Source organism: Ammospiza nelsoni, chromosome 1 (assembly GCF_027579445.1).
Source record: "Ammospiza nelsoni isolate bAmmNel1 chromosome 1, bAmmNel1.pri, whole genome shotgun sequence".
Taxonomy (NCBI): Eukaryota; Metazoa; Chordata; class Aves; order Passeriformes; family Passerellidae; genus Ammospiza; species Ammospiza nelsoni.
The window spans coordinates 18,152,041-18,178,069 of NC_080633.1; the positions used below are offsets into that span (position 1 = coordinate 18,152,041).

The 26,029-nt window shown below is 40.6% G+C and overlaps 1 protein-coding gene across 10 annotated transcripts in view; it reads right to left on the reverse strand.

Moving 5' to 3' along the window:
* The window catches only part of KIAA1217 (KIAA1217 ortholog), a 355,251-nt gene that overhangs the window by 15,384 nt on the left and 313,838 nt on the right, over positions 1–26,029 (reverse strand). For 7 of the 10 annotated variants that reach the window (XM_059469976.1, XM_059470014.1, XM_059469985.1 and 4 more), the window contains 8 exons: positions 25,866–25,970; positions 25,394–25,443; positions 17,555–17,715; positions 11,029–11,204; positions 4,482–4,612; positions 4,101–4,248; positions 1,879–2,374; positions 886–1,066 (listed from right to left, as the gene is read on the reverse strand). In XM_059469976.1, the coding sequence (XP_059325959.1) occupies positions 886–1,066; positions 1,879–2,374; positions 4,101–4,248; positions 4,482–4,612; positions 11,029–11,204; positions 17,555–17,715; positions 25,394–25,443; positions 25,866–25,970 (1,448 nt within the window). The remainder of the gene's footprint in view (positions 1–885; positions 1,067–1,878; positions 2,375–4,100; positions 4,249–4,481; positions 4,613–11,028; positions 11,205–17,554; positions 17,716–25,393; positions 25,444–25,865; positions 25,971–26,029) is intronic. The other 3 variants (XM_059470051.1, XM_059470003.1, XM_059469995.1) reach the window with 2 other exon arrangements.

The following is a 26,029-nucleotide window of genomic DNA, read 5'->3' on the forward strand; positions in this document are numbered from 1 at the left end:
GAAGGAAATGAAGAGCTGTTGTTTGCCAAATTGAAGGATATTAGAGCTATGGGGAACTCAGTGAAGCTGGTGTGAGACCAGTTAAAAAGAGATGAACGAAAGCTCCTTCACAAGATGGGAGCTTGCTGCCACAGCAAGAGGAAGCAAATTGTAGAAGTATAGAGGAATTGCTGGATAAAAGCTCCAAAATGGATATGAAGAGGAGGAGATTTGGACATTCCCTTTGAAATCCCATGGGGGTGCTGGACTACTCCTAGCAGACTGCAGAAGGCAGCTGGGTTCTGTGCTCCCCACACACAGCATCGGCAATTGCCTGTCAGAGACTGAGCTGGATGGACTTGCATATGCAGCTGGGTAACAATTTTACAGCTGAAGTGTGTTTGGCTAATGGGATAAATCCAAGGTTTGGCTGAGGCATCTTTTTTGCTCCTTGGATTTTGAATAAATTCAGACATGGATTTGTATGTTAAATGGCGAAAGAAATAGGACTGGAAGGACATCTCACCATCTTGCTACCTCTAAGTAGCTCTACCTATGTAATTCTAGTTCAGTGCTAGTCTAAACCATTCTGTCCAGTAATGGGGACCTTCCATCCTCCTCACTGCCTCATGCAGCTTCAGTGCTTCACTTGCCTTATCTTTATGATATTTTCCTAATGCCTAACCTGGATCTTCCTTGCAATTGCCAGTTTTTACCACTGTTCTATCCATACACAGCAAGTTATTCCTGCTTTTTAAAGCACATTTTTGTGTATTCAGAGATTGTTTTGTCCTTCCTCAAGATTACAGCAATCTATAAACTGAAAACATTCTAGAAGGTAAGAAAAATAACCTCCCCTTTCCAGATATGCAATTCTTTAGCCCCATTTACTCTAGCAAACCTTACCTGACACTTCTAACTTTTCTGCTGCATCTCCTTTAGGCAGGGCTGCTGGCTGGGGAGGCATCTCCAGGTTAGGAATGGACTTCATTATATTGGCCTGGGCCTCTTCCAAGAGCTTTTCAAATTCCTTTCCATTATAGTGATCAAGGTTTTGTCTTTTCTCTTCCCACTTCTTTTCAGCTTTCTAGACAAAATCAGTAAAGCATCTATTTATTTTCCCAATTTCCATTGTGATCACTTACTTAAAAATAAATTCCATGTGTAAACATTACAGGTCAGTATGGATAGATTCTTTCAATTCTAGTCAGCAACTAAAGGAAATACATGAACAGTAATTGCACACTGTTCTGACTTGTACTGTGCTAGAATTGACACAAACACATGGCAGACTGACAGTGGGCACTGCTCACTAAAGGAACAAAGGCCAAATTTAAATCTGGGTCTCTGCCTTACTACATCACACTGGTGATTAAAGTGCCTGTCTCTAATAAGCCACAGCAGTTCACCTCTGGGTTTTCCCACTGGAAACCAATGGAGCTTCACACTCTTTCACTTTTACTTCTCCATAGTAAGGGATATGGAGATTTAAAGAGTGAATGAAATCCACGTATGCAAGTGTTGCCAGAGAATTATATGCTATTGATCAAAAATAAGGTATTCTAAAATTGATAAATTTTAGAATTTATCTGATTTTTTTTTCAATAAAGATAATTTTAAAAACACAGTTACCTAATTTTGGTTACATGTAATTTTTCTGTTGCATTTAAAATCATATAATAATTTGGGTAGTAAGGGACCTTTACAGGACACCTAGTCCAACCCTTCTGCAATGAGCAGGGACAAAATCAGAGGGTATCTTCAGAAGTACAGTGCAATTAGGGGTTAAGTACATAAATCCCCACAATGCATTTGAAAAGTCCCACCTGCAGCCTCAAGAGTGAGACTGGGAGCTCAGACCCAGAGAGAGGACAGCTGGTTGAGTGGAATACACCGTACCTCAATTGATACAGCTCGATTTCTGCTACTTGCACTGTGAATTTCCTCAATGAAAAGGCTTTGCATGGTGTTGCCATTGACAGAGACCTGTGCTGCTGGTGTGGCTGCTGTGGGCTGGGCTCCTGCCGTGGGCTCTGGCGGGGCTGGGCTGGCTGAGGGGTGGCCAGATGTGGGCACAGCTTCACTGTGAGAGCCTGCAGAGGGAGAGCCCTGGGCGTGGGGCACCAGGGCTGCCGAGTGCTGGGACTGGTGCATGACAACAGGAGAGCTCTGCACGTGGTGGACGGTCATGGATGAGAAGGGGATGACTTCTGACTTGACTGACGACACCTGGGACTCGGATGGGACTGCTGGGAGGGTTTGCTGTGTGTGTCCCTGCGTGGGCTTGTGCTCCTCTTGGTTTTTCAGAATGTCAGCTGCAGTGGGCTTTTCCATGGCAGAGTATTGCACGGCTTGGGATGGATCCACACCCCTCAGCAGTCCTTCTGTAACGTGTCTGCCCAGCCAAATGGAACACAACAGCACAGGGTGAGCACACAGGCCAGTCAGGAGCAATATGCAACAATCAACTCTTGCAAAGAAAAAGCACCAAAATCTAAACAATCAAAATAGTGGCTTTTTATTTCCCTGATGCCCTCAATTGTATGATTTTATAGCTTTCTCTCAGAGCCAGGAGCTCAGAATTTTAAAGAGGCTACTCTAACTCAGATGGTTTTGCCTTCTAAGGTGCTTACAAACCTTCAGTGATGTACTGGCAGTTTCTCACCAAACCAGGAGTTACAGTGGGATGATTTTAGAGTGAGAATGAAAATCAGTTGATTAAACTGTATACAATGTATCTAGCTAAATAAGATGTTCCTGCACTAGAAGCACAGTAAAGTGAAGCTACATATAATGAGAGGCAGCAGTCTGGCACATTGTCAAAACAGAGCTTCAAATGAAGGTTCTGCATCACATAAAGGTCTTTCCTGTCAAGAGTGTGGGGTAGGATGAGCTGAGGACATAAAGAAGCAACTATTTCTGGCAGCTAGCTGTGAAATGTCTGAGCTTCTGAGTGTTGCAAGCCATCAAATGCCATGAGTTTTCCCATTATTGAAACAGACTTTATGAGGCTTAATATGCAATTTTGCTGCAAAAAATTTGGTAAAACTTTGGTATGCATAGCTTACTGTTCTATTTTTCTTTGCAAGACAGGAAATAAATGTAATAATTTTTAAGAAAAGAAACTAATATGAAAGGATATAGACATTTGCCTGCATGGAAAAATAAGAAATGGCTCTTAGAAAACCTGTTACATAAACCATTTTATCCATCTGCCAGTATTGCCAAATCCATTTTACATATGCTCCAGAATATATAGAAACACTGGCAACACTACATTCCTTACAATAATGGTAGTGACAACAGGCTCATGATTTACATTTTCCTGTAATTGAACTAAAACTGAGACCACCACCACTTGCAGTTTTGAGCAGGAATCAAACCCAATGTCCATTGAGTTAAATCAGCAATTATTTGCTGTTCAGATATTCTGACAAACATGGATAAACACTGGCACTTAGTGGACATTAATCTTTATCTACTATTTCTGCTTTCTCTAATGCATCTTCCTTGCAAAAAAGAGAAAAAGAATTTGAAGCCTATTCTTTCAGAAATTTTGGAATAACTTTACCCACTTACACTAATTTCCTATTTTATTTCTTACTGTTACCTTTTAGAGAATGAACCTTTCAGTGTCAGAGAATGTTTCTGTTAGTTTAAATTGCTGTAAACACCTAAAGTTAATTAGCTCAGGTATGAGACTGTTGCCACTGTAAGCTCTCTCATCCAGGCACTTCCCAGATCTGGAAATGCTGACCTGAGAGGCATCTAGTCTCACTTGTGAGATCTCAGTGACTGAGGCTGTTGGACTCACTGCACGGAGCACAGCAAAGGCTAATTTGATTTCCCTTGAGAAGGCTTTAAGATTAATCTATAAATACTGCAAGCAAGCTGAATTTCTCACATTTGCCATGGGTGAGGGGGAGACCACAAACCCAAAAGCTGTTTCAGCCCTGCTTGAGGAAATTCTTTAAGAGAAAAGAAAAGAAAAGAAAAGAAAAGAAAAGAAAAGAAAAGAAAAGAAAAGAAAAGAAAAGAAAAGAAAAGAAAAGAAAAGAAAAGAAAAGAAAAGAAAAGAAAAGAAAAGAAAAGAAAAGAAAAGAAAAGAAAAGAAAAGTCACCTCCTGAGCACGGTGAGGACATCGGTCATGCTGCGCACTCGTTTGAGCAGGCTGTCCAGCTTGTGGGGCTCCTCCTTCAGGAACCTCACAGCTTCCACCTCAATCCGCAGGATCGCTCGCATTTTGTTCTGCAATGTGGGGAACTCTCCTGCAAGGAAAACAATTGTGAGGCTGAGGAGGAAATTATGAGAGCCCTGGGCAGTAAAAGACGATTGGGTGAATGTCAATTACTTGAATGTCTATCTCTCTCCAGGGGCCATGCAGCATGCTCCCTAATCCCAGCTTTAAATCTTTTTGAAAGTTAATGCCTCCAGATCAAAGGCAAAACTGTTCTGTGTGGTTAAAGGAAAAGAAACACAAGTAAAAAGGAAAAGTACATACCTTTCAGGGTAGCAACAGCTTCTCCCACTTGACGCAAAAGAAAGGCTCCATCTTCAACATCCTTCAGTGTAACTGCCTTGCTGGAAGCAGCAGAGTCCTTCTTCAGGTCTTCAACAAATGTCTCCAGCTCACTGGCAGAAGAAATAACATGGACAGACAATTTAGGCAGGACTTTCATATTGCAAGCAAATATATGTAAACTAATGGAGTAAACTAAACCAGAAACTTCAACTGTGGCCCCCTTACGTCTGACACCACAGGCTAAACAAATGACAGGACACCATGAGGGGAGGTGAGAATGCTGGACACTCACAGCACAGGAACAGGCTTGCAGCTACCCCAAGTCATTGATTCCTGTGACAGGTTGCAATGTGCAGAGATCTTGACCTCAGGGCAGCTGTGCTACAAAGGGCAGGTGAGCTGGTGAAACACAGGAACAGCCTGTAGCCCTCAGGGGACACAAGTGCTCCAAGGGGATAGACACTGTGCCACTACATCCAGTACTGGTTTGCACCTTGTGTTTTCTCTTTGTTGATGACACACAGAGGAATGCCCAACAGTTAAGAAACAACCCAAAACCTGGCACCAAAAACCTCTTGATACAACCGTGTTTATCTGCCAGCTACTTGTTTATCTGACAGGACACAGGATGCTGTTTTTATGAACAGCCAGACTGAAACAGCAAGTGTGCATTGTGTGCAGCTCTTGCTCAGCACATGGATTTAAGAGTGAATCACTTCAGATGTTTTTTCCAACCACTGCCATTCTGTGATCACTCCAGCTCTATCTGGTGCTCCCTTCTCACCTTTCCCAACATTTTTTCCAATCTTCTTATACGTCACATAAAAATTTGCAATACTTGAGACACATAAACTCTGTTTTTGCTTGGGAAGGAACCACTTCTTCCCATTTGAACTCAAGACAACACTGCTTTAGCTGGAGTCTTCCACAGCTACATAAAATTTTGCCAAAAAAACCCAACCCTGAGATGCTTTATGGGCAGCTACACAAATACCCATGCAAACACCTGAAAAAGATCATCTCTTGAATATCTAGGAGAAATTCACTTCTATTAAGATACCAAATTTACTCACAGGAATATTCTAGGAAGCATTTTAATTTGTGCAGATTAATGCACAAATCAATCTATCTTAATGCAGACAGAAAAAATTGCAATGGAAACTCTGAACTGACAAATCAGCCACTCATTTTAACCTAATCTTGGGCATAACTTTTCTCATCCATCAGGGATCAGTTTTGCAATTGCTGTAAAAGAATCAAGGTACAAGAGGATTGCCAGGAAAGGGGTGGGAGAAGCCTGCTCTCTACACCATCTGCAAGTCTTGCATTTCCACATATTTCCCTTGCACTGCCATGCAAAGCCAGGCATTTCCCAGGCCCATCTCAATGGGGAAGAAAAGTAGGTGGCCAGTAATGGGATAAAAATAAAGAAAATTCCTTACAGCACTACTGTACATGTATGTCTGTTTAAATCAGAAGCACAGTCCTAAGAACAGTCCATGGCAACACAACAAACAGTATTTCTCATACTCAGAGGAACAGAAGCAGGAGCAGCATCTGAACATTAAGCATGCACAGCAAAGAGTTCATTTCAATCCAAAACTAAGAACTTTAGAAACTAAAAAATTACTTTGAATCGAGAATCATAAGCTGTGTCTGAACAGAGATCGCAAACAAGGGGAGGTAAATGATCCTGTTCCCACTTTCAGACCACTTTTCCCAATGCCTCTGCCTTCAGAAAGCTGTGGGAGTCCCAGTTCCTCCCAACACAAGCAGGTTTGCAGGAAACAATTCACTGGACCACACGATGGCAGCAAGGGAACACTTCTAAGGGTGTTTTTTCAGTGGCAGACACTGCTAAAATGCAGGTATCTGCTGTCTCTGTCTTTGCAATAAGGGGCACAGACACACTCTAGCAGAACTGGAGGAAGAATGTGGCCTGCTGTCACTGTCACTAAGGCAAAGGCTCCTACCCTGCAGGACAGTGCTCTGCAGTCATGCTTTCTCCCTAGCCCTGGTGCCCTGGTATTGGCACTGAGGCTGGACAGTGCTGCTTTGGGAATCATGGGGTATCCCTCCTCCCTTTTGTAGATCAGCACTGGAAAAGCAGCTTCTCAAATATTTACATCTACCAGGCAATAAAACAGATAAAGAAAGATGCTTAAATTTGTTCATGTGTGGAAAGAAGAGAAAGGAAAACAAAGAACAATATTACAATGTTTGAAGGACTTTGAGGTAGCTGACAGTGGCCCACTTTCCCCTTTGTTCTTTGAGCAGAAATGGAAGGGTCATCAAAAATCCCCTTGATTCCATATACTGTCAAACAAGACAAGTGATCCTAAAATTACCCAGGACCACATTGCACTGCTTCATTTTGCTAACTGTAAGGGAAAATAAACTTCATCCCTTAGGACCCAAAGACTGAAACAGATTTGGTGGTCTCTAGAATTTCTCTTCTCTCACTGGAAGAAAGAATGCTTTACAGATTGGCCTGAGCAAACTAGCCAGACATGCACATTGATGCAGTTTCAGAAGGCTGATATAAGATAAACAATTTTTCTGCATCTATATTCTACACTGAGGCAACTCTTGTGCTAAGATCTTTCTTCAGGCAAAAAGAACCCTCAGAGGATCTGCCTCAGATTGCAGTATCAGTAGAACAGGCTACAAAACATCTGACAAAATGAGTGGTAACAAATCACCCAGACCAGACTGCATTTGCCCAGGAGTTCTATAGCAACTTGAGGTTGAAACAGCTGAACTATTAACAATAAGCATCTAACTTCTTGAATAAAATTGCTTTGGAACCAGATTAGTGGAAAGTGTAACAAATTATACAAATAAATTTTTTTTAATGGTATGGACATATTCTGGGAACTGTATTCTGGTGACACTGGCACTTAGACACGTGTGATGGATAGGTATCAAAATACAGAATAAACAATAAAGAATCAATGAACAATGGATAAATTTGCTGTGATGGGTAGGAATTAACATGGCTTGTGTAAAATGAAGGTAAGTCTCATAAATCCACAAACAACAGAAGTTTGGGGACAAAATATACTGCAAAAGGCTTTCAGCAAGGTGTTTGAGGAAAAGCTTTCAAGAATGCAAAGCTGCCATGGGACAAGAGGAAATTATTTCACGGGTAAAGCACTGAAGTAAAGATAAGGGATCGATGAACAGCTAACTCAATGAATGTACTTTGCTGGTGGGTTCCGCAGGGACCACTGCTAGCGTTGGTGCTTTTCAACATACTATAAATAATTTAGGAAAAAAAAAAGGATTAATAATATAACAAAAAAAAAAAATCTCAAAAGGCTACTATATTATTCAGGAAAATGCAAATGAAAGGTGGTGGCACAGGACTGCAGATGGGCCATGTGGTACTAACTGACCAGAAAACATCAAAGATGAAATTACCTCCTAATACCTGTAAAATGAAGAGGAGAAATAAAACCAAAATCAACCCCACCTAAAACCAATACCTTCCCAAAACCCTAAGGTTTTATATACAGTGATGACCTTAGAACTGATGGTCATCCACTGTGAGTGAGATGTCGGATATTTAATGCAAAGCTCCTGTGGCACATGAGGACAGGGAGATCACACCATGCATGAGGTCATGGTGTGCCTCCATCAGACAAAGCTGCTGCAGGGCTCTCCTGTCTCCCATCCCCATCCACAGCTGTGCACCAGAGCTAGAAAGAGCAAAGAGACAAGAGGATGATGAAATGTAGAGAAAGGCTTCTAGAAGAAGGTTAACTAAGCAGACTGAGACTTCCCGGGCTGGAAAAGGCATGAGTGGAGTAAAAGGGAGTGGAAAGGGAGTGTCTATAACATAATGACTAGCATGGCAAGAGTGAATATTCTGCTGTCCATTATTTAAGAGAGATGAACAATTCAAAAACAAACAAAAGAGATTCTTCTGATACACTTTCCCAAATATCTGCTACTAGTAGTTCTCCCAGATTGCCAGTGAAGTTTTGCTTTCATGGAGCATGGTTATTATTATTTAAAAAAATCTGATACTTTTCCTAACAAAGTATAAATTGTAAGCTACTATGGATTGTATCCAATTGAACAGATTGGATGTGGCTACAATTTAAATACTGTGCTTATAACTCCCTTTATTAAAATGGTTAAAAGGTACAATATTGAGTGGCCACACATCTACCATGCTTGTTATGACATATACACTTCATTACTCAATGTATCATAACATCATCATTTGTCCTTGATCTGGTAAATCTTAAATCTAGTATCTACAAGTGCTATATATAACACCTCTAATGCTGAGTCAAAAGACTAGATTGAAAAAAACCTAATTAAATAAATTAGCTAATAAATCAACCTAATTAAAAAAACTAAATACACATTTAATTCAGTGTATTTTACTGTCACAAGTGTACATAAACACTGTGTTTAACAGGTTTCATTAGATACCTTCTGAACTGTAATCCTGCTACAGTTGTGACACACATGGGCACACTTTTGTAGGCACCATTATGAATCTGTTGAGCAAGCTTTCTGCTCAACAGAATGCTTGCTTTGAAACCAACATTTCTGTTGTTTGTCCCATGAAACTGCCAATATGTTTATTTCCTTATTTCACAGAATCATAGAATGGGTAAGGTTGGAAGGCACCACAGTGGGTCACCGGGTCCAACCTCCCTGCTCAAGCAATAATCTTCAGTTGCAGAAGGAAGGACTTTTTAAGCTAAGATTTACCACCTAAGAGTGGTAAATACACTTTTGTGAGTATTGCAGTGATCCTTAGGCTCCAGTGTCTCACATGAAGACAGTCTACTGATTTAGTCTTATGATTTAGGAAAGATCAAGAGGGTGACAGCTGAAATCCTAAAAATGACAATTTTTATGCCCTGTTGCTTTGCATTTGTTTGTATATCTGCAGTGGGATCAGTTTAGTTGTAAATGCCTATAATGAATATTAACCTTTTTCTCAGTAATGTCAGTGACATTTGATGTGTAATTTTGTGCTGTATGCTCTTACTATGAACAGCCATCAGCTGTTGAAATTATTGTTGTCAGATGTGCTTTTCTTTCAGGTCTGACCCTACAAATGAGCAAATACATGACAAAGAAACCTCATTGAACACAACTGATTAAAAGTAAATGTTTGTTTCTAGCATCTCTAAAAGAGGTGAAGTAACATTTGAACGATTTAAGAAATTTTCCTGTAACTTTAACAAATGAAGTAGCACAGAAGTAGCAGAAACTCTGGGAACAGGAAAACCTCCAAAACCTGGTAAAACAGAACCATTGCAATCCAAGTCCTGTCCTTAATGAACAGCTGTAGCAGAGAATGACACTGGCACTTGACCTCACTCTGTATCCATTTTATGAGGCCATGCCATAAACAGCCACCACACAAACTGCTCTCTCCATAGAGATCAGACAATCCAGGAACTTGGCAATGAGGTACACAGGAGTAAAGTGAGGTCATTACCTAAGGCTACAAACCAGCTGAGAGGATTAATTACACCAGCATGGACCATTATTGCACATTCAACCCTTCTTCACGGGACTCTCCCTTAATTACACCCAACCTTCTCTTTACAAATGCACCTTTTTATTACAAGAAGTATCAATTTGACAACTTATTGATCAACAGAAAGGATTTACTCTCTTCAGCTGTCAGGATCTGTACTTTATGGCACTTCAGTTATAATTTCCTGACAAGCTGACTATAAATTTTTTCCTTATTATGAAGCAATTCTTCAGGTGTGAGATAAATGCAGCAATGAGAAATAATTAGTTATATAACATCTTACAAATGTAAGTGTTAGAATTAGTTAAACTGTTTATTAATTTCAGCTTTATCTTGTCTCCTGCTGACCCTGAACTAAACCAAATTACTTGATCCTACCAGTCTTGGTGGGCCAAAGTTCTGGGGAAAAAACCCCAGAATCTTCCTTTACATAACAACAAAATAAGGTACCCAGTTAAGCAGATGGAAACTTCAATGAGTTCATTTTAGACAAGGACTGGCATTGAGGACTGTAATTAAAAACTTCACTCCTCTTTTTGAGCTTCCCCACCTCTCCCCTGCAGTAGCCAAAGCACTAAGTATTGAAATGCAATTTTTGTACTTAAAGCCAAACTCATTATCTTCCTTTGAATCCCTCTGCTCTTCAGGAAATTTCTCCCTCCTTCCCTAAAGCATAATACATAAGGCTGAAGGGGAGAACTAGGGTAGAGGGAGGCTTTCAGAACACAGGGGTGGGCACAGTCCTTACAGGCATCCCTCCCTTTACAGGGGACTTCTGGAGAGGCTGAAACTCTTGGTGCTGCTGGGATTTACCCAGTGGGCTGTGCAGAGAAGGACTCCCAGTCAGGACCAGTGAGCTGAACACACACACAGCCAATGTGATACACAGCAAGGACACATAGCTAAAACACCATATACAAATGCAATTTACCTGAAAACAGTGGTAAAAGTTTCTATTCTATGGAAGAAAAAGACAGGCAAAAGCAATAAATTTGAAGAGGTTTCTCAACCCACCATAGCTTCTTTACAATCTTTTCCTCCTCGCTGAGGTATTTCTGCCTCTCTTGTTCCACCAGGTTGCGCTGTCGCTGCACAGGATCTTCAAGCCTCTTCACTGTTTCGATCACTTTGCCATTGATTTCTAGCTCTGCTTTCTTCACCATTGCCCTCAGCATCTCCTGGTTCTGCAGCTGTTGCACAAAAGAAATCAACTTCAATTTTTCCTGCTTGACTGACATTCCTGGCAACAGAATACACTGCAGAGCTCAGAAAGTTGGGATAAACACCATCCTACAGTGAGTGAGTGTTTTTACCTTCTCCTTTCCTTCTTTAGCCATACATATAAACATTACTCCATGTATAAATATATATAACTTCCAGTTCCAAACTGATAAACAAAAGATGTTGGAGATGTTGGGATCAGTATATCACCTTCAATGCATAACTTCTGCAAGGATTGTGGCCCCTTTATTCTGCTTGGTTCAATATGAATCAAGAATTAATTGCATCTCATGAGAATGCTGGATGCTTGACTTCCACTTTCCATCTATCTCACAAGCTCATGCATCCCACAGCCCATACGTGCCTAGTGGATAATCCCACACATTAATGTCATGGCTGGAATGCACTGCTGTTTTCAGAATGGAGGTTTTCAGTCTCTCAAGTGGCAGAGGAAGGACTGTAACATGTGGTGTAATTTGGTACAGGCATACAGCTCATCTGCAATACATAAAACCTCCTTTACCCATCAGAAAAACCCCCCTTTATAATATGGCGATTTTCTGAGAACCTCAAGTCACACCTTCTTTCTTGTCTTAGCCTGATGTTAAATAACGAAAGCATTCATTGTCTTGCTGATAGTAAGCTCACAGAGCAAAACAAAGGCAAGAAGGCAAACTAGGCTGCACTCTTCTGTGGGTTGCCCTGGAGCAGCTATGAGCCATGCTCACATACCAAACCTGTTTAAGTCTGTTACGAAAATCACAAGATTCAAAGTGATAAGCAGGACTCCACCCAGTCACAGCTTTAGGATACAGGCAACATGAACACAACTCTGTTAGCCCAGGAGTCATTTCATACTGTAAGTTTTTTAAAAAACACCCATGTTAATTGGGGACAAAATTCCCATTTTAAAACTAGCACTTGAACTGTCAGCTGTCTTCTAAACATCCAGGCTTAACCGCCAAATCACATTTAACACACAAAATAAACCCATGACCTAACAGAAAGAATCACAAAAATAGGATACCTATAACACAGTATAATGTAGTAAGCCTTCTTTAAAATCTATTTCAGAAAATTCATGAGAATAAAAAAGAAAAGTGCCTTAGCGGAGACAATTCTTTCCAACCAATGGGCATGAGGGAAACAAACTCAGTTCCTCACTCATGACTCTTCAGTCCCTGCGCCTGACTCTCTTACTCTCTTCTCCAGCTACACAACTGTGATGAGAGGGAGGGTAACACCTCACTGCAGGGGTGTGTGTGTGTGAAATCTGAGCTGTTACAAGCAGGAGGAGTTAGCTCAAAATTCAGCTGAAGAGACGTGTCAGCAATTACTGAAAAAATGAAGCTGAAAAACTTTTCAACAGCCCAGAACTATATAAACAACATCTAGATTATTCTGAAGACAGTATGTATTTTGTATGTGTATTTTCCCCATGACTGGATTAATATTTGGATTTCATAAATTAAAATCTCTTACTGCAAGGCCAGCACAACTATCTGAGATACACACCTCTTTCATTGTGTCATATTTTCAAGTAGGAAAACCTAAATGAATGAATAAATGGGTGAATGAGCATGTAACACTTCAGTCACACAATTTATTCCCAGCTCTTTAAAAAGTGGGGAAATTTGATACATGGAAGTGAGTTAGAATCTGTAAAACATTTGATCCGAGGTCAGTGAGAAGGTCAGCAATAAAGTTAGACTTAAGTCTCAGGTGTCCAGAATTTAAGTCCTTGATGTTCCTTAGCTGATAAAAGGGACTTCCACTAACAGCAAAACTGAGTATGTGTGAGTGCGTGAGGTTGTAAAATGGCAGGCACATGGTTTTTCCTATTATGGGGGTATGTAGAGGAGCTATATTTATTGTGGTGATGTGTACAGCTAAGGTGTTTGTCACCTCCATTCATTAAGTGCTTGAACAATACCAGGAAGTTTCAGTCATAAAAGTTCATCTATGTCTGATAATGAGGACAGGGAATAAAAATGTAACACAATAAGATTTCAAAAAATCTTGTATGTTGAGGACTCCCAAACCTCAGAGTTTGGAGTGAGCTCTTTAATTTTGGAACATGACTCAATCTTGGTATCAAAGAAATATTTTTACTATTTCTATGAAAATTCATGCAATAATTGGCTAGTTATAGAAAACTTGAGTTTGTTCATGCCTGGGGAACAGGGTCAAAAGATGAGAAGGGAGAAGTACATATGGGTTCAGAGAGACAAAAGAAAGAACTGTGGGAGGGGAGCAATTGTGTCAGTCAGCAGCCAAAGGACAGCATGAGTCAGGGAGAGCAGGAGCAAGAAGGAGAAGGGAGTCTCTGGCCATCACATTTACCTCTGTGCTCTGGAACTGAACTTCATTCTTTCCTTTCTTCTGCCAGCAGAAACACATGTGAGACTCCCTGGATAAGTGCACACCCCATCTGCCCCACTGAGCACCTCTGCTCCACCATCTCAATGAAAAGATGTTTTATGGATCTGCCACAGTTATTCTGGTTCCACAAAACAGAACCTTTGTACTATAAGCTTGCTTGAAAACAAGCCAAATAAACAATCTTAAACATTCATTCTTGAAGAGTCTTTCTTGAAGCAGTACTGAAGTTCTAAAGCCATGTACTAAAAGTAAGGAAAACCAATGCAGGCTTTCCTGTCACCAACAAATGGCAATTTCTTGCTAATTTGAGTTACCTCGCCTTATAACTCCAAGCAGCATTCATACAGAATTTAGCATGCTTTTTTTGAATTCTCGCATCTCTCATACATTCTTTACCCTTGGTTCTCACTTTCAGCCTCACCAATTTCTCCAGATACCTTCCTTACCCCTCTTCTTCATCTTGTGCTTCAGCCATTATTTGTTACTGTTCTCACACCAGCTCTGCCTCTGGTACCCACTCCAAGCATAATCTGATAACCAGTTCAGTTCACTTTGAACCAATTATTATCTATTATCTATGAGACAGGTAACTAGAAAATCAAGTATTAGCTCACAACCCTGCCCCTCATTAGGAGACAAGCATGACCTGCCCAGTGGTATCTCCCACCTCCCCATGAACTCCAGGGCACAGCCACATACAGGAGCTGGCTGCCTGCAGCTCAGCACCTTGCAGAATCTAAGTATCTAGCTCCTGAAGTTTGTCACCATACACTGATTAAAGCTAGCAGCTCCAGTTCTATAATGCAGCTCAAATATATATTAATTTCTAATTCAAAGTTACACTCGTGGAACTGAGTATCATACCATTTATAACAGTGTTATTACATTTTCTGTCCTTTCTGCAGCACTCACTTCCCTGCAAACAGTGCACTGAGTGAAGGAAAGGCATGCATGCACACACGTTCCTAATGGGGAACATTAATCATATCTGTGTTCCCTTAAACTGAGTTCAGTTAAAGGAAAGGAGTAGACAAAAAATCCAGTGCACATATAAAATAATGATATAAACCATGCACATATATCCAAGGCTTGGTTCAAACCCGGTACTAAGAGCTCTCAATACCTGGGAGCACTGAATGAACAACCCCACTAAGTCATCATGGGCTCAATTGTTACCAGCGGCAAATCCATTCAGGACAAAGGCTGGGTTACAGCCCATCTCTGGCATTGAGGAAAACTCCAGAGCACCATGAAATGAGTCTGTCCTGAATGTCTCTGAAAATCAGAGCACTTAGAACATGCAAGTGTAGTAGCAAGAAGTGTACGCAGCCTCTAGCAACAGCCATGAGGTAAATGTATGTGTGCCAAGGATCTCTGTTGAAAATCCAACCACATCTAAACTTTTTGGTGGCATCTCACAATATATGTTTATCTGGTGTGTGAATCAATACATCTGAATCCATTGCTGCTGGATATGGTTTAAAAAGAAGATTTTGCCAGCACAAACAAAGGATACACAAATTAATGGGTCTTTTCTATCATGCATTTCTCTGATTCTATTAAGAAAATTAGTATGAACTTACAGTGGTAACATCAATTGAAAATTAAACAATAGACATTATTAAACACAGTTTTATATCCTGTTCCTGTTTCTTAGTTATCCTGCCAAACTTTGTGCCTGTATTTTTCTGAAGTGTTTCTTCTAGTCTGTCACTGCATAAAAAATTCACACAAACAGGAACAAACTGACTGCCAGACCAGGAGAAACAGTGAAATTGAAAAATAGGAAGCACTGTCAAACATGAAATGAAAACAATCTGAGAAACCAGAAAAAATACTTTTTTCCTTCTACTTACAATTATTTTTGAAAAAACGTAGCACAAAGTATATAATTTAAAATGTGATATTGCAACACTCTTCAGTTTAAAACTGCCTGTTTCACTTGCTGCCCTACAAACTGTGAGCTTTTTTCCAAAATAGCTCAGGAATGCCATGACAGAAACTCTCATCAATGGAATTTATGTGTAACATACCAAAGTTTCCCTTGAGCTACAGGTTCTTCCAACTGACTATCAAAATTTCTCAACTTCCCACTAGCTCAATGCACCAAGTTTGCTATAATTTCTGAATTAAGGGAAGCCAGCCAGAGTTAATGAGCACACTCGGGATATGTCCTTTTTCCCTTCTCAAGACCTCCTTGGCAGCATTGATTCGTGCAGATGGTAGAAATTCCTTCACTCCTGCGTGCCACAATGTTATGTCTGATCACAAGCAAGGCTTCTGCCCCAGGCAGGGCCATGGAGACAAAGCTCAGCCAGGGAAATGCCACCTCCTTGGTGGTCAGCCCTGGGGGAAGGAGGAGCTCCCTGCCTCCAAGCAGCCCTGCAGCCTCCAGCCAATTCTGGGGCCATGTGCTGACCACAGCTGGGGACCAGACCCAAGGCATTTGCCAAGAGCTGCATTTGGCATATGGTGTGGAGGAGGACAGAGGGGCTGCAGTGGTTTGCAGCACAAATGGGGAAAAATATGCACTTCTACGTAATGTGCCAGGGCAGAGATCACATGCCAGTGTCTTCAAACGAGATGAGGAACACGATGGCCGGCACGTAGGCAGCACTGCTGAGAAGCGCTTTGGAAAGGGACATTTGCTATTGGAGCATACTCATCCTAAACTGAAAGTTTAAACACAGGGGAGTTGTATCACAGGCAGAGGTCACCTGATAAAACTCTTTGCTCCAAATATCATCTGCCATCTCTGCACTCCCAGCAAACAGAGCACAGGACATTGTCACAGGACCTTCAGTTGGACACATTTTCCTACACTGATGTTTACCTCACCCTTCTGCTTCTTTGCTTGATGACTGGTTCATAATTCAATTTTCTTTAGATAAGGAGGTGAAGGTAAAACATGCTCTGAACTCTGATTTGCATTATCATTATTTTGTTCTAAAATTTATCAGCAAGTCAAATGTGATTGACATGGTACCATCACACTGGTTATAAAACCAGCAGCTGCAGCCCTACAATAGCTAACACATGATGTCACTTTCTGGGTAAGAAGGACTGGCAGAGTATTGAAGCTTCCCCCACCGTCCACTTTGTCTTACAAGAAAGTGCTCTGCCTTCTTTTCCATCTTCTGAGACAATACACAGTGCTCTTCAGTTTCCAATTAAGTAAAAGGCTGAAGACCTGTACAGCTGCATATGCTTATTTTTACAGTGTCTGAGATGAACAGCATATATTTATATTTGCAGCATGACTGTATGTGCCAACATACTATTTTTGTTAACTCTTCATTGGTTGTATTCTTTCTTGCAGGTTTTGAGGTGTTGACATGTATTGGGAAGATATTCTTGAAACCTGAGTGTAAGTGGGACACAACAAACCTTTGCAGTAACATTTGAAATACCTTTTTTCTTACTGTTCAAGTTGGCTGCTTTTCTGGATTCTGTAAATACAACACTCAAACTCTGGCTTAATGCATATCTACTGATCCTCAGCTACATTTGGGTTTCCTGACATCAAAGTTGTTTATTCAGGGACTTAAGATCTGTCTCAACTGTAAACAGTATGGAGCAGGAACATGGTTCTTCTGACATGTTTATACAGCACATAGCATAGCAGGATCCAAACTGTAATCACAGACTTGAAATTATTGTAATATAAATAGTGCTTTAATCTATAGAGTCATCCAACAAAGCTAGAAATTGATTTTTTTTCTCAATATCTGAGCAACAGTAGTTTAACTGAGCTAATTCTCACACCTCAAGGACTATGCAAGCTTTTGTGTCTGTAGTACTTGGGTCTGCCCTTTGCTAGAACTCTGCTACTGAGACTGTACCAAAGGTAAAGAGAGAAAATGAGAGAGAGGGAAGGAGCAAAAAGGCATTTGCTGCCAAGCCACCTTTTTTCCCAGCATTGTCCAGATAACCATACCTGTAGCTGCTTCATCTGGTGCAGCTGCAGGCGCAGATCCGACACGCTGCGTTTCATCCCGTGCAGGCTGAGCTGCATTGCTGGGGCTCCAGAGGGGTGGTGGGTGACAGCTGACTCCACAGCTCCCAGGGCATTCTTCCCCCCAGAGATGGTGGCAGCACCTGCAATGAGCAGCAGCACATGTTGAGTTCACAGCAGAGAAAGTGCAAACGTGATCCCTCCTCTGCCCACTGAAGCCACAGGTATTTCACACAGGTGGATGAGAAAAGCAAATGATGGATACCAATGCTCAGTACCAACAGGGACTGGCACCTCCTCACCCAATTGATATATAGTTTTTTTAAGCCAAGTCTCATAAGCTCTTAGACATTTATATTACACCTAAAATAGCTCAGCTACTTTAAAAAGCATAGAATTAGTAAAATAGCTTTTGTAGTAATGTTAAAAACAAGACAAAACAAAAAAAGCAAAATAATAGAACTCTTTACAAAAAAAAACAAGACAAGTGCTAAATGTTCTTGGTCCTAGTAAAACATCTCACAAGAGCAATTAGTTTTTTTGTTCTCTTCTTTTTTCTAGTAAATTGCTTAAGCAATACTTCTTCACTCTTGTCCAATTAGCTATCCTTAAGTTTAAAATAAAGTCCCTCAAATCCTATAAAGTGCCTTTTTACCTAATTAAAAAAAACTTCTAAGTTTTTTCATTTTTAAAAAACAAAAAAAAAAAAAGTTTTGTCACTCCATGAACAAAAAGCACATTCCTATACAATATATTTTGAGGAAAGCCTGCACAGCATCAGAGTGTATCTGTGCTGGAACCTCAGTTTTACCAGAGCACTGCATTACTCCAGGACTGCTTTCTACCACATGCAGTGGAGAGGGGACAAGTTTTAACTGCAGATGACACAAAACAGCAACAAATCAAATTGGTTCTGGAAGTAACTTCAGGACTGTCCTCCCAGGAGATGTCTGAGACCAAGTTGATGCAAATTCATTCACAGGACTCCTGAATGACGGATTTCTTGATTAATCATCACAGGAGATGGATTCAGTCAAGCTGCCAAATATGGGGAAAAGATTTCTATAGAAAATCTTGCTTCACTGCTTAAAGGACAACTGCATTATTTCTAGCAGATACCTCCAGCAGCAACCCTATAAAACCAGAGGAATTAAATGACGGCGTGCCAGAGGCTCTCCAGCCATGTTGCATCCACCCACTCCCCCTTAGTCTGTCAGAAAGGAATACAGCATAACACAAGGAAATGAGCCGAGCCACACTCTGAAAATAATTATTGTTGTCCTCACAAAACTTTCTTTGTTAAAGAATGCTGTTCTTCTGCACAGGAACAATGCCAAGCTTGTTCTTTTCAATCTCAACTACCTGGGAAGAAGCTCTCTTTAGACAGAACAAGCAAATTCCAGCTCATCAGGTACTAGAAATGTCAGCTCCTTCTCACAATTTGCACTTACACACCCATATTCTTCAAATTTTTTTCCTAATGAGTCCCTCCCCCCTCCCCCAGCAGACAAAAAGACAGACCATCAGTACAACAAACTTCATTTTTTAAGTCCAGTACTTTGTAGTCCTGCAAACTCTTCCCATCACACTGCCAAATTCACTTTATTCCTTGATCCCAAATGGCACAGAAGGCTGCTGCTCCCTGAACTACAGCATTAACTGGCCCTGACATTGAGAGGTGGACCATGTCCAGAGAAGGGCAACAAAACTGGTGAAAAGTCTGGAGCACAAGTCTAATGAGTAACAGCTGAGGGAGCTGGGGGTTTTCAGTCTGGAAAAAAGGAGTCTCAAGGTCCTTATTGCTCTCTACAACTGCCTGAAAGGGAGTTGGAAGGAGGTGGGAGTTGGTCACTTCTCCCAGATAACAAAAAATAGAACAAATATTAATGGCCTAAAGTTACAGCCAGGGAGATTTAATATTAGGAAAAATTTCTTCACCAAAAGGGTCATCAAGCATTGGAAGAGGCTGCACAGGGACGTGGTTGAGTTACCATCCCTGAAGGTATTTAAAAGATGTGTAGATGTGGTGCTTAGGGACCTGGCCTGGTGGTGGACTTGGCAGTGTTAGGTTAATGGCTCAACTGGATGATCTAGAAGGTCTTTTCCAACCTAAATAATTCCATTATTCTATTCCATGATTAGGTCATTCCCTACTTCAATTTCATCCTTCTCTATGATGAAAAAAAGGATCTGAAGAAACATAAAATAGCTCATCAGTGGATTTACACAGGGATTTTGGTCATCATCTGTTCCTACAACCACACATTCTATCAAGTTTAATGAAATCAAACAAAAAACAGTGTTGTGAGCTTTGCCTACTGAAGGCAAATTTTCAGTGCACTAAAGAGCATGACACATCTTCTGATTGGAATGAGTACAACTCCCAGAGTGGGAAGTTCTCTACCCATGCTCTCATCCCTCATAATCTTTTGAACTATTCCTCCAAATGTGCCTGAGTACAGCTCAGCATAATAACACAGTTATTCCTTTTCCAACAGGTGTGGATATCTCAAATACAACCTTTGCAAAATTCATCTAGGGGAAGGACTCTTAAAGGATGGACATCACTCCAGCCTATTTTTATTAAAAAAAAAAAAAGGTTTTTAGGAATCATGTTTGTTACTTTACCTTCATTTGAAATTCTGCTCAATAAAAGCACAGGCTGGATCCATGCTACATAGAGTGTGCCATGCTATGAGCTTCTGGAGACATGTTTAGACAAAAAGTTCTTCTAGCTTGGTGCAGGCTGTTGTAATGCTATACCATCCCTGAACCTGCTCCAGCTAGATCTGCTTGGTGCTTCAACAACAGTAATCATCATTACACTGCTGAGCAAGCTGCTGCACATTTTTGCTATACTCCAGTATGATTCAATGGTCTCTTGACTTTCAAAGAGCTCCTTAACAGAAAGCAACACTCAAGAAATAAACAGTCCTTGTTCACTGCCATTATGTACCCACTCCATGCTTGTCTAATGTATGCTCATACTTATCTGTCTACATGTACACTGCAGTTTCTCCTATAGTCAAGCATCTATTTCCCTCCCACATGCACTGTTTTTTGCCTTTTTTGTTTAAGAGAATGGTATTTAGTTCATAAACCTTACAGACAGAAACCATCAGAGAGTCTGAAAAATGTGGATAAGCCTCCAAGAGTTCTGATCCCTAGCCACAAATCTGGACTATTTTTGAAAGCACACCTACCTTTGTGCTGTTCTTTGCCTCAAGCAAAAGCTCCAAAACCTCAGCCCCTGACCCTGTGATGAAGCAGCCAAGGCATGAATCAGACCCCACCAGTCCCTCCCCCCATGCTGGACCCCAGTCAATTCACATATTTTCTCAGGAAGGGGTGCCTGCTTTCCTTTTAGTGTAGATGGACTGTGATCTGCTTCTGTAAGCAATAAATGTCTCCAACTCCCTACAAAGCAGCTCTCCTCCTCACTGCTGCCTCAGCCACCTCTTTTCAGCATGAGGTGCTCTTGGCTGCCACAGTGTCCTGGCTGCAGAGTGTGCTCAGAGCCTGGGAAACGGGGCAGTGGGACTGCTGACTGCAGTGGGTGTGAGACACAGGACACTGAGTGAGCCATAACCATCAGCAGCTGATTTCTCACACATTCATATTTTCACCAAGAAAGAATAAAGGGCGGCCGAATGAGGGGCTGCTTCATCTAGGGAGTGTAGCTCACTGTTGGAATAGCCCAGGCTGTAGCTTTGTGATTAGATGTGAGGCCAAATGGATTAAAGGGAAAGAAACAGCACTGGCTCTTGGGTTTTTAAATAAACCCCCTCTTGAGCTAGTTAAGGGAAATTCAACCTCCCACCATAATTTCCTAATATTTTGGACAAATAAAAAAAAGTTAACTTTTTACAAAGGCTAATGAACTAAGCTGCCATTTTACAATACAAAGAAATCTGAAGTGCAGAAAGAGGAAAGGTTTGCTGTGTGCTCAGGGGATAAGGAACATGAGTTCTACTCACTGACACTTGACCTTTGCTATGGTTGTAAAGACACTGCTCTCCTTCCGTTTCCTTTTTTTTTTTTTTCTTTTAAATAAAATGCTAAGATTTTATTTTGAAGCAGGTTGGCACAAAAGACCATCAGAAGACACACCACATTATTTTTTTTCACAAATAACTAATCTAATTAAAGGACACTATATTTTCAAGCATTATTTGGGGAGATGTGACAGTTACTAGATGGCACTAAATCAGCCTCAAAATAACAAAATATTCTATCTATACATTAGTGTGCAGCTTCATCTCATTGATCCAAAATGAATTCAGCATCCTATTTTGTCTGCAAATGCTGATGGAGTTCTAAGACTAGCATGATCTATCTTTGAGATAAGCAAGCAGATATGGACAATGATTTAATTCAGAGGTCATCACAGCAAGAGTCATGCATGTGAGAAGGGCACACAGATATACACAGATGACAAGACAGTTCACAAAGAATGGGGAATCGAATCTGAGCCCTATGTTTGTAATACTACTCCCTGCTGCCATCTTCCTCTTGTTTTGTATTGGTGGTGTTAGTGCAGAAAATTGTACTCCCTGATCCCCTTCTCAAATAATACTGAAATGTCTTCCTTCCTCTTCTAACAAGGCAGCAACTAGCAAAAAGCTATTGTGTTTTTTTGGTTATCCATGAAACAAATGATCCCAATTTAATAAATGAATCCAGGATTTAGTCTATCAATCTCCAGGTGATGAACAGAAATATGACAGAAAAGAGAGTATGCAAGTATTTCTCAGGGTATTTGTTAGTAATCTCATGGTGACTCTTACTAGTATGGTCTGGTTTTAGAATCATGTGTTGTTTCTAAATCACGAGTTCCTTGATGCCATGATGGTGTTTCAGGAACTGAAGACCTTTATAAGGATTCAGTCATGGAATTTCTCCTAACATTAGCAGAAGAGACATAGCCAGTCTGTGGAGGGTTACTGGTCTTTGAACCCATCCCCATGAAAGAACTGAGCCTAAAGCAATAAAAGATAAGAAATGCAGACAAGTATTGTTATTCCAGACTCCATCTTCCTCAGTGAAAAAGCTGGGTTTCTTCAGAGTCCTTAATATTTGGGGTTAAAGAAGTCAATGGTTTCTACAGACCAGCACAGCAAAAGCCAATTAAATACAATTTGGTTCATATGACATACCAAACAAAGTATTCACAATCTAGCTATATAGAGTTATCAAGGGTTTAGAATTTTTGGTTTCTTTCCCCTCCCAAGGGATGTAGTCTATTTTTTGCACAAAAGTCTCCTATCATTGGAACACATACTATAAAATACAATGTTGGTTCAACATTGATGAAACGATATTATCTTGCACAGATGTTTTATTTTTTAGAACGGGAAGCAATTCACATTTTTGCTTATCAGAACTCCAGAAAGGACTGTTCAATCAACCACTCTTTCAAATAGACTTTGAAATTGCTAAAGCTGGTATCTCAGTGCACAGTTGTCAAGTGGAATTGTAAAGTGAGAGAGTCACTGCCTAAATGTCTGTACGTAATAAAGATTGGGGTGAATTGAAGAACAAAACAGCGGTCAGCAGAAGTGTGTCTAGCTTCTCTTTGAACCCAAGCATATTTACAAAAAGGAGAAACATTCTACTCTAGCAGATTGCCTAATTTTCAAGTTAAACTGCATTGACTCGTTGGACCATGTCCTGAGCAATTCCGGGCACAAAAGCGGGAAAATATTCCATTATACAAGATAATTCTTTTACACAGCAGTCTCCACTAAGAGCTGGTGTGGGCTACAATACTGTAGTACACTGGGGTCAAAACACACCTTGTTCCCTACCTGCTACAATTTAATTTTGTGGCTGAGTCATGTTGGAAGGACAGCATATAGAGATGCAGACGCTGTAGTTACAACTGTATTTTATAGTACTGATAGGGATCCTTGCAGACTGCTGGCTGCATGGCCGCTCCCACTGTCCTTTCCCTTTCTCCCAGGTGATGAGAAAAGCATCTATAGCACAAGCTGAATGCTGGAATCCTTACTCACATGCTGGATAGGCACATGGCCATGTGACAAAGCAATGTCTCTGTCAGTAAGTGACAGATGATGATCTGGCCTTTGACAGTAAATTAAGTCCCCACCCTCCATCTCCCCCACCACGGCTGCACATGCAGCTGTTAGATGTAATATTGTCATTTCAAGGACATGTCAGTCATATGATAAGGTAGTGAGTGAGGAACATTTGGGAACAACAGTGCCAGGAAATGGCTGCTGGTCAGATGAACCACACTATTCTGGTGGGCTGGGCATGACTGCCCAGGGAATCTCCGTTTTTGCTTTATGTAAGGCTGCTTTCCCAATGAATATTGTTCCATTTCTCATTTGACTGAGTGCACATTTACACATGCACACACAAACCACAACATAATTCAGGTTTAAAGAGACCTCTGAAGGCCCAAGATCCCACTCAAAGCAGCACCCACTTGGATCAGGTCCTCTGACTGAGTGCCCCTCACCAAGTCTGAACTGGTACCACCACAGGGAAAGCAGAGAGGCTGCTGTTTGCAATGCACCACAAAAAGGAGAACAAGGCACTGTATGTGCTGGTTGTGAGAGTTTCATAAGTGCTTTATATGAGGTGAGGCCTGTGCAAGTGGGAAATACCATAAATTCTCCGTCTGTAATGACACTGCAATAGGGAAAAATCTGAAGACCATTTTGCAGCTGCTTTGAATAATGACAGACTTTTCCCTATACTGTCTGAAACTGAAAAATTACAACTTATTTCTTCAAAGCTTTAAGTAATCCTCTCCCCATCCAGGAAGGGAAGAGTTGGAACAGCACCAGAGAGTGGCTTGGGAGCAAAGCTTCAGTACCAGGACTTGAGCTCTTTCTCTCTTCCATGTGGTTGATAGTTTCCAGGTCTAGTTTGGTTTCTGTCAATTAGGAGGACACAGTGCAATTCCAGACAAACAGGAATCCTGAACGTGAGCTAACAGCTCCAACAGAAAGGCTAGTTAGGAGCATAATAGGTTTGCTAAGAAATGTGTGTGGTTTACTACCTGCCGGGCACAGACCTCCCTGTGGGAGCAGCACTACCAGGAAGCAGGGAACTGCCTGGATTTGCATTCAGTGCATGACAAAGGTGAAGGGGAGGCATATAAGCACACCAATACCCTGCGGACTTCTCCAGCAGCAGCCTCTACACAAAGGGCTTCAACCTCATGGAAATCTTCTTTGTCAACAGTTTTAACTCAATCTTTTACACACTTAAACAGCTCTCCAGGAGGGATGCTAAAACAAGACCGGCTCTTACTGGCTTCATAATTGATGCTTGCTCAGAAAGGTTTAGATGCACACTAATAATTAGGAACAGATCAATGTGGCCTAATTAGGGAAAGTGCTGTCTTGCTGACTGCTAAGTTTCTTGATGTCATTACATCAGTAGTATCCTAGTGACAGATGGACCTTAGAAAAAGTTCAGGTGACAAGAAAAGGAATTAAATATTTAGTCTTCTACAGGAATCTGGACACATCTAGGGTTAACTGCAGATATACATACATCCTATAGACAGGATGAGTCACTGGAAAATTCACCAGATGCAGAGGCTCTGCATCTCATTTAAACTATTCAGCACAGGTGGGAAATTCATTCCAAATACCATCTCAACCTGTCAGAAATTCCTCTCTTAAAGATGTGATCAACTCCCATATCCTGCACTTAAACTTCCTTTCTGACAGTACAGCCATGGAAATTTAAGTAAATTTGACATTTCCATAAGCTGGGATGTTTGTAATGTTAGAACTATTAATATACCTGAATAAGTTGTAAATTAAAAGTGAATTATCTTACCTGCAGTGTCGGCACTGCTCTTGCTGGACACAATTTTCATCATCTTCTCACTAAATAATAACAAGAAAAATTGAAATTTTAGTTTACTAACTATTAAAACTGTAGTGAAGTTTATATTCAACAAATTTAATTGCCTTAAAACATATATATTTATTAATTTAAATCACCAATAATTTGTCAGTCATCAGTAATTTTTTTAATCACCTTTTAGCAGAAGTTAAGCAATGAATGGAGTATAAGCAGTAGAAAGCACAGAGATGTAGCTACATTAATTCTTTTTATAACAAAGAAGAGTAATGCAGTTCATATCCATCTATCATTTGGCATATTCTCCCTCTCTGCCTAGCATTCTCATGGAGATGATAAAGAAACTTAAAAATGATTGAGCATTTAGGATTTTTTTTACTATTACAATCAAATATATTTTTGTTGATTGATTACTAAAATCATTACAGATGAATTCTGTTTTTACCTAGAAGAATCTTTGCTATTACTTGTATTTGGCCCTTTTAAAAGCGCAGACTGAACAAGACCAGTTAAACTGGCAATCTGTTTCTCCATGGCTTGTATCCTCTCTCTGTAAGACAAGAGAACCGTTCGTTAAAGCCAGATATATTTGCTTTCAGACTTGTTTTT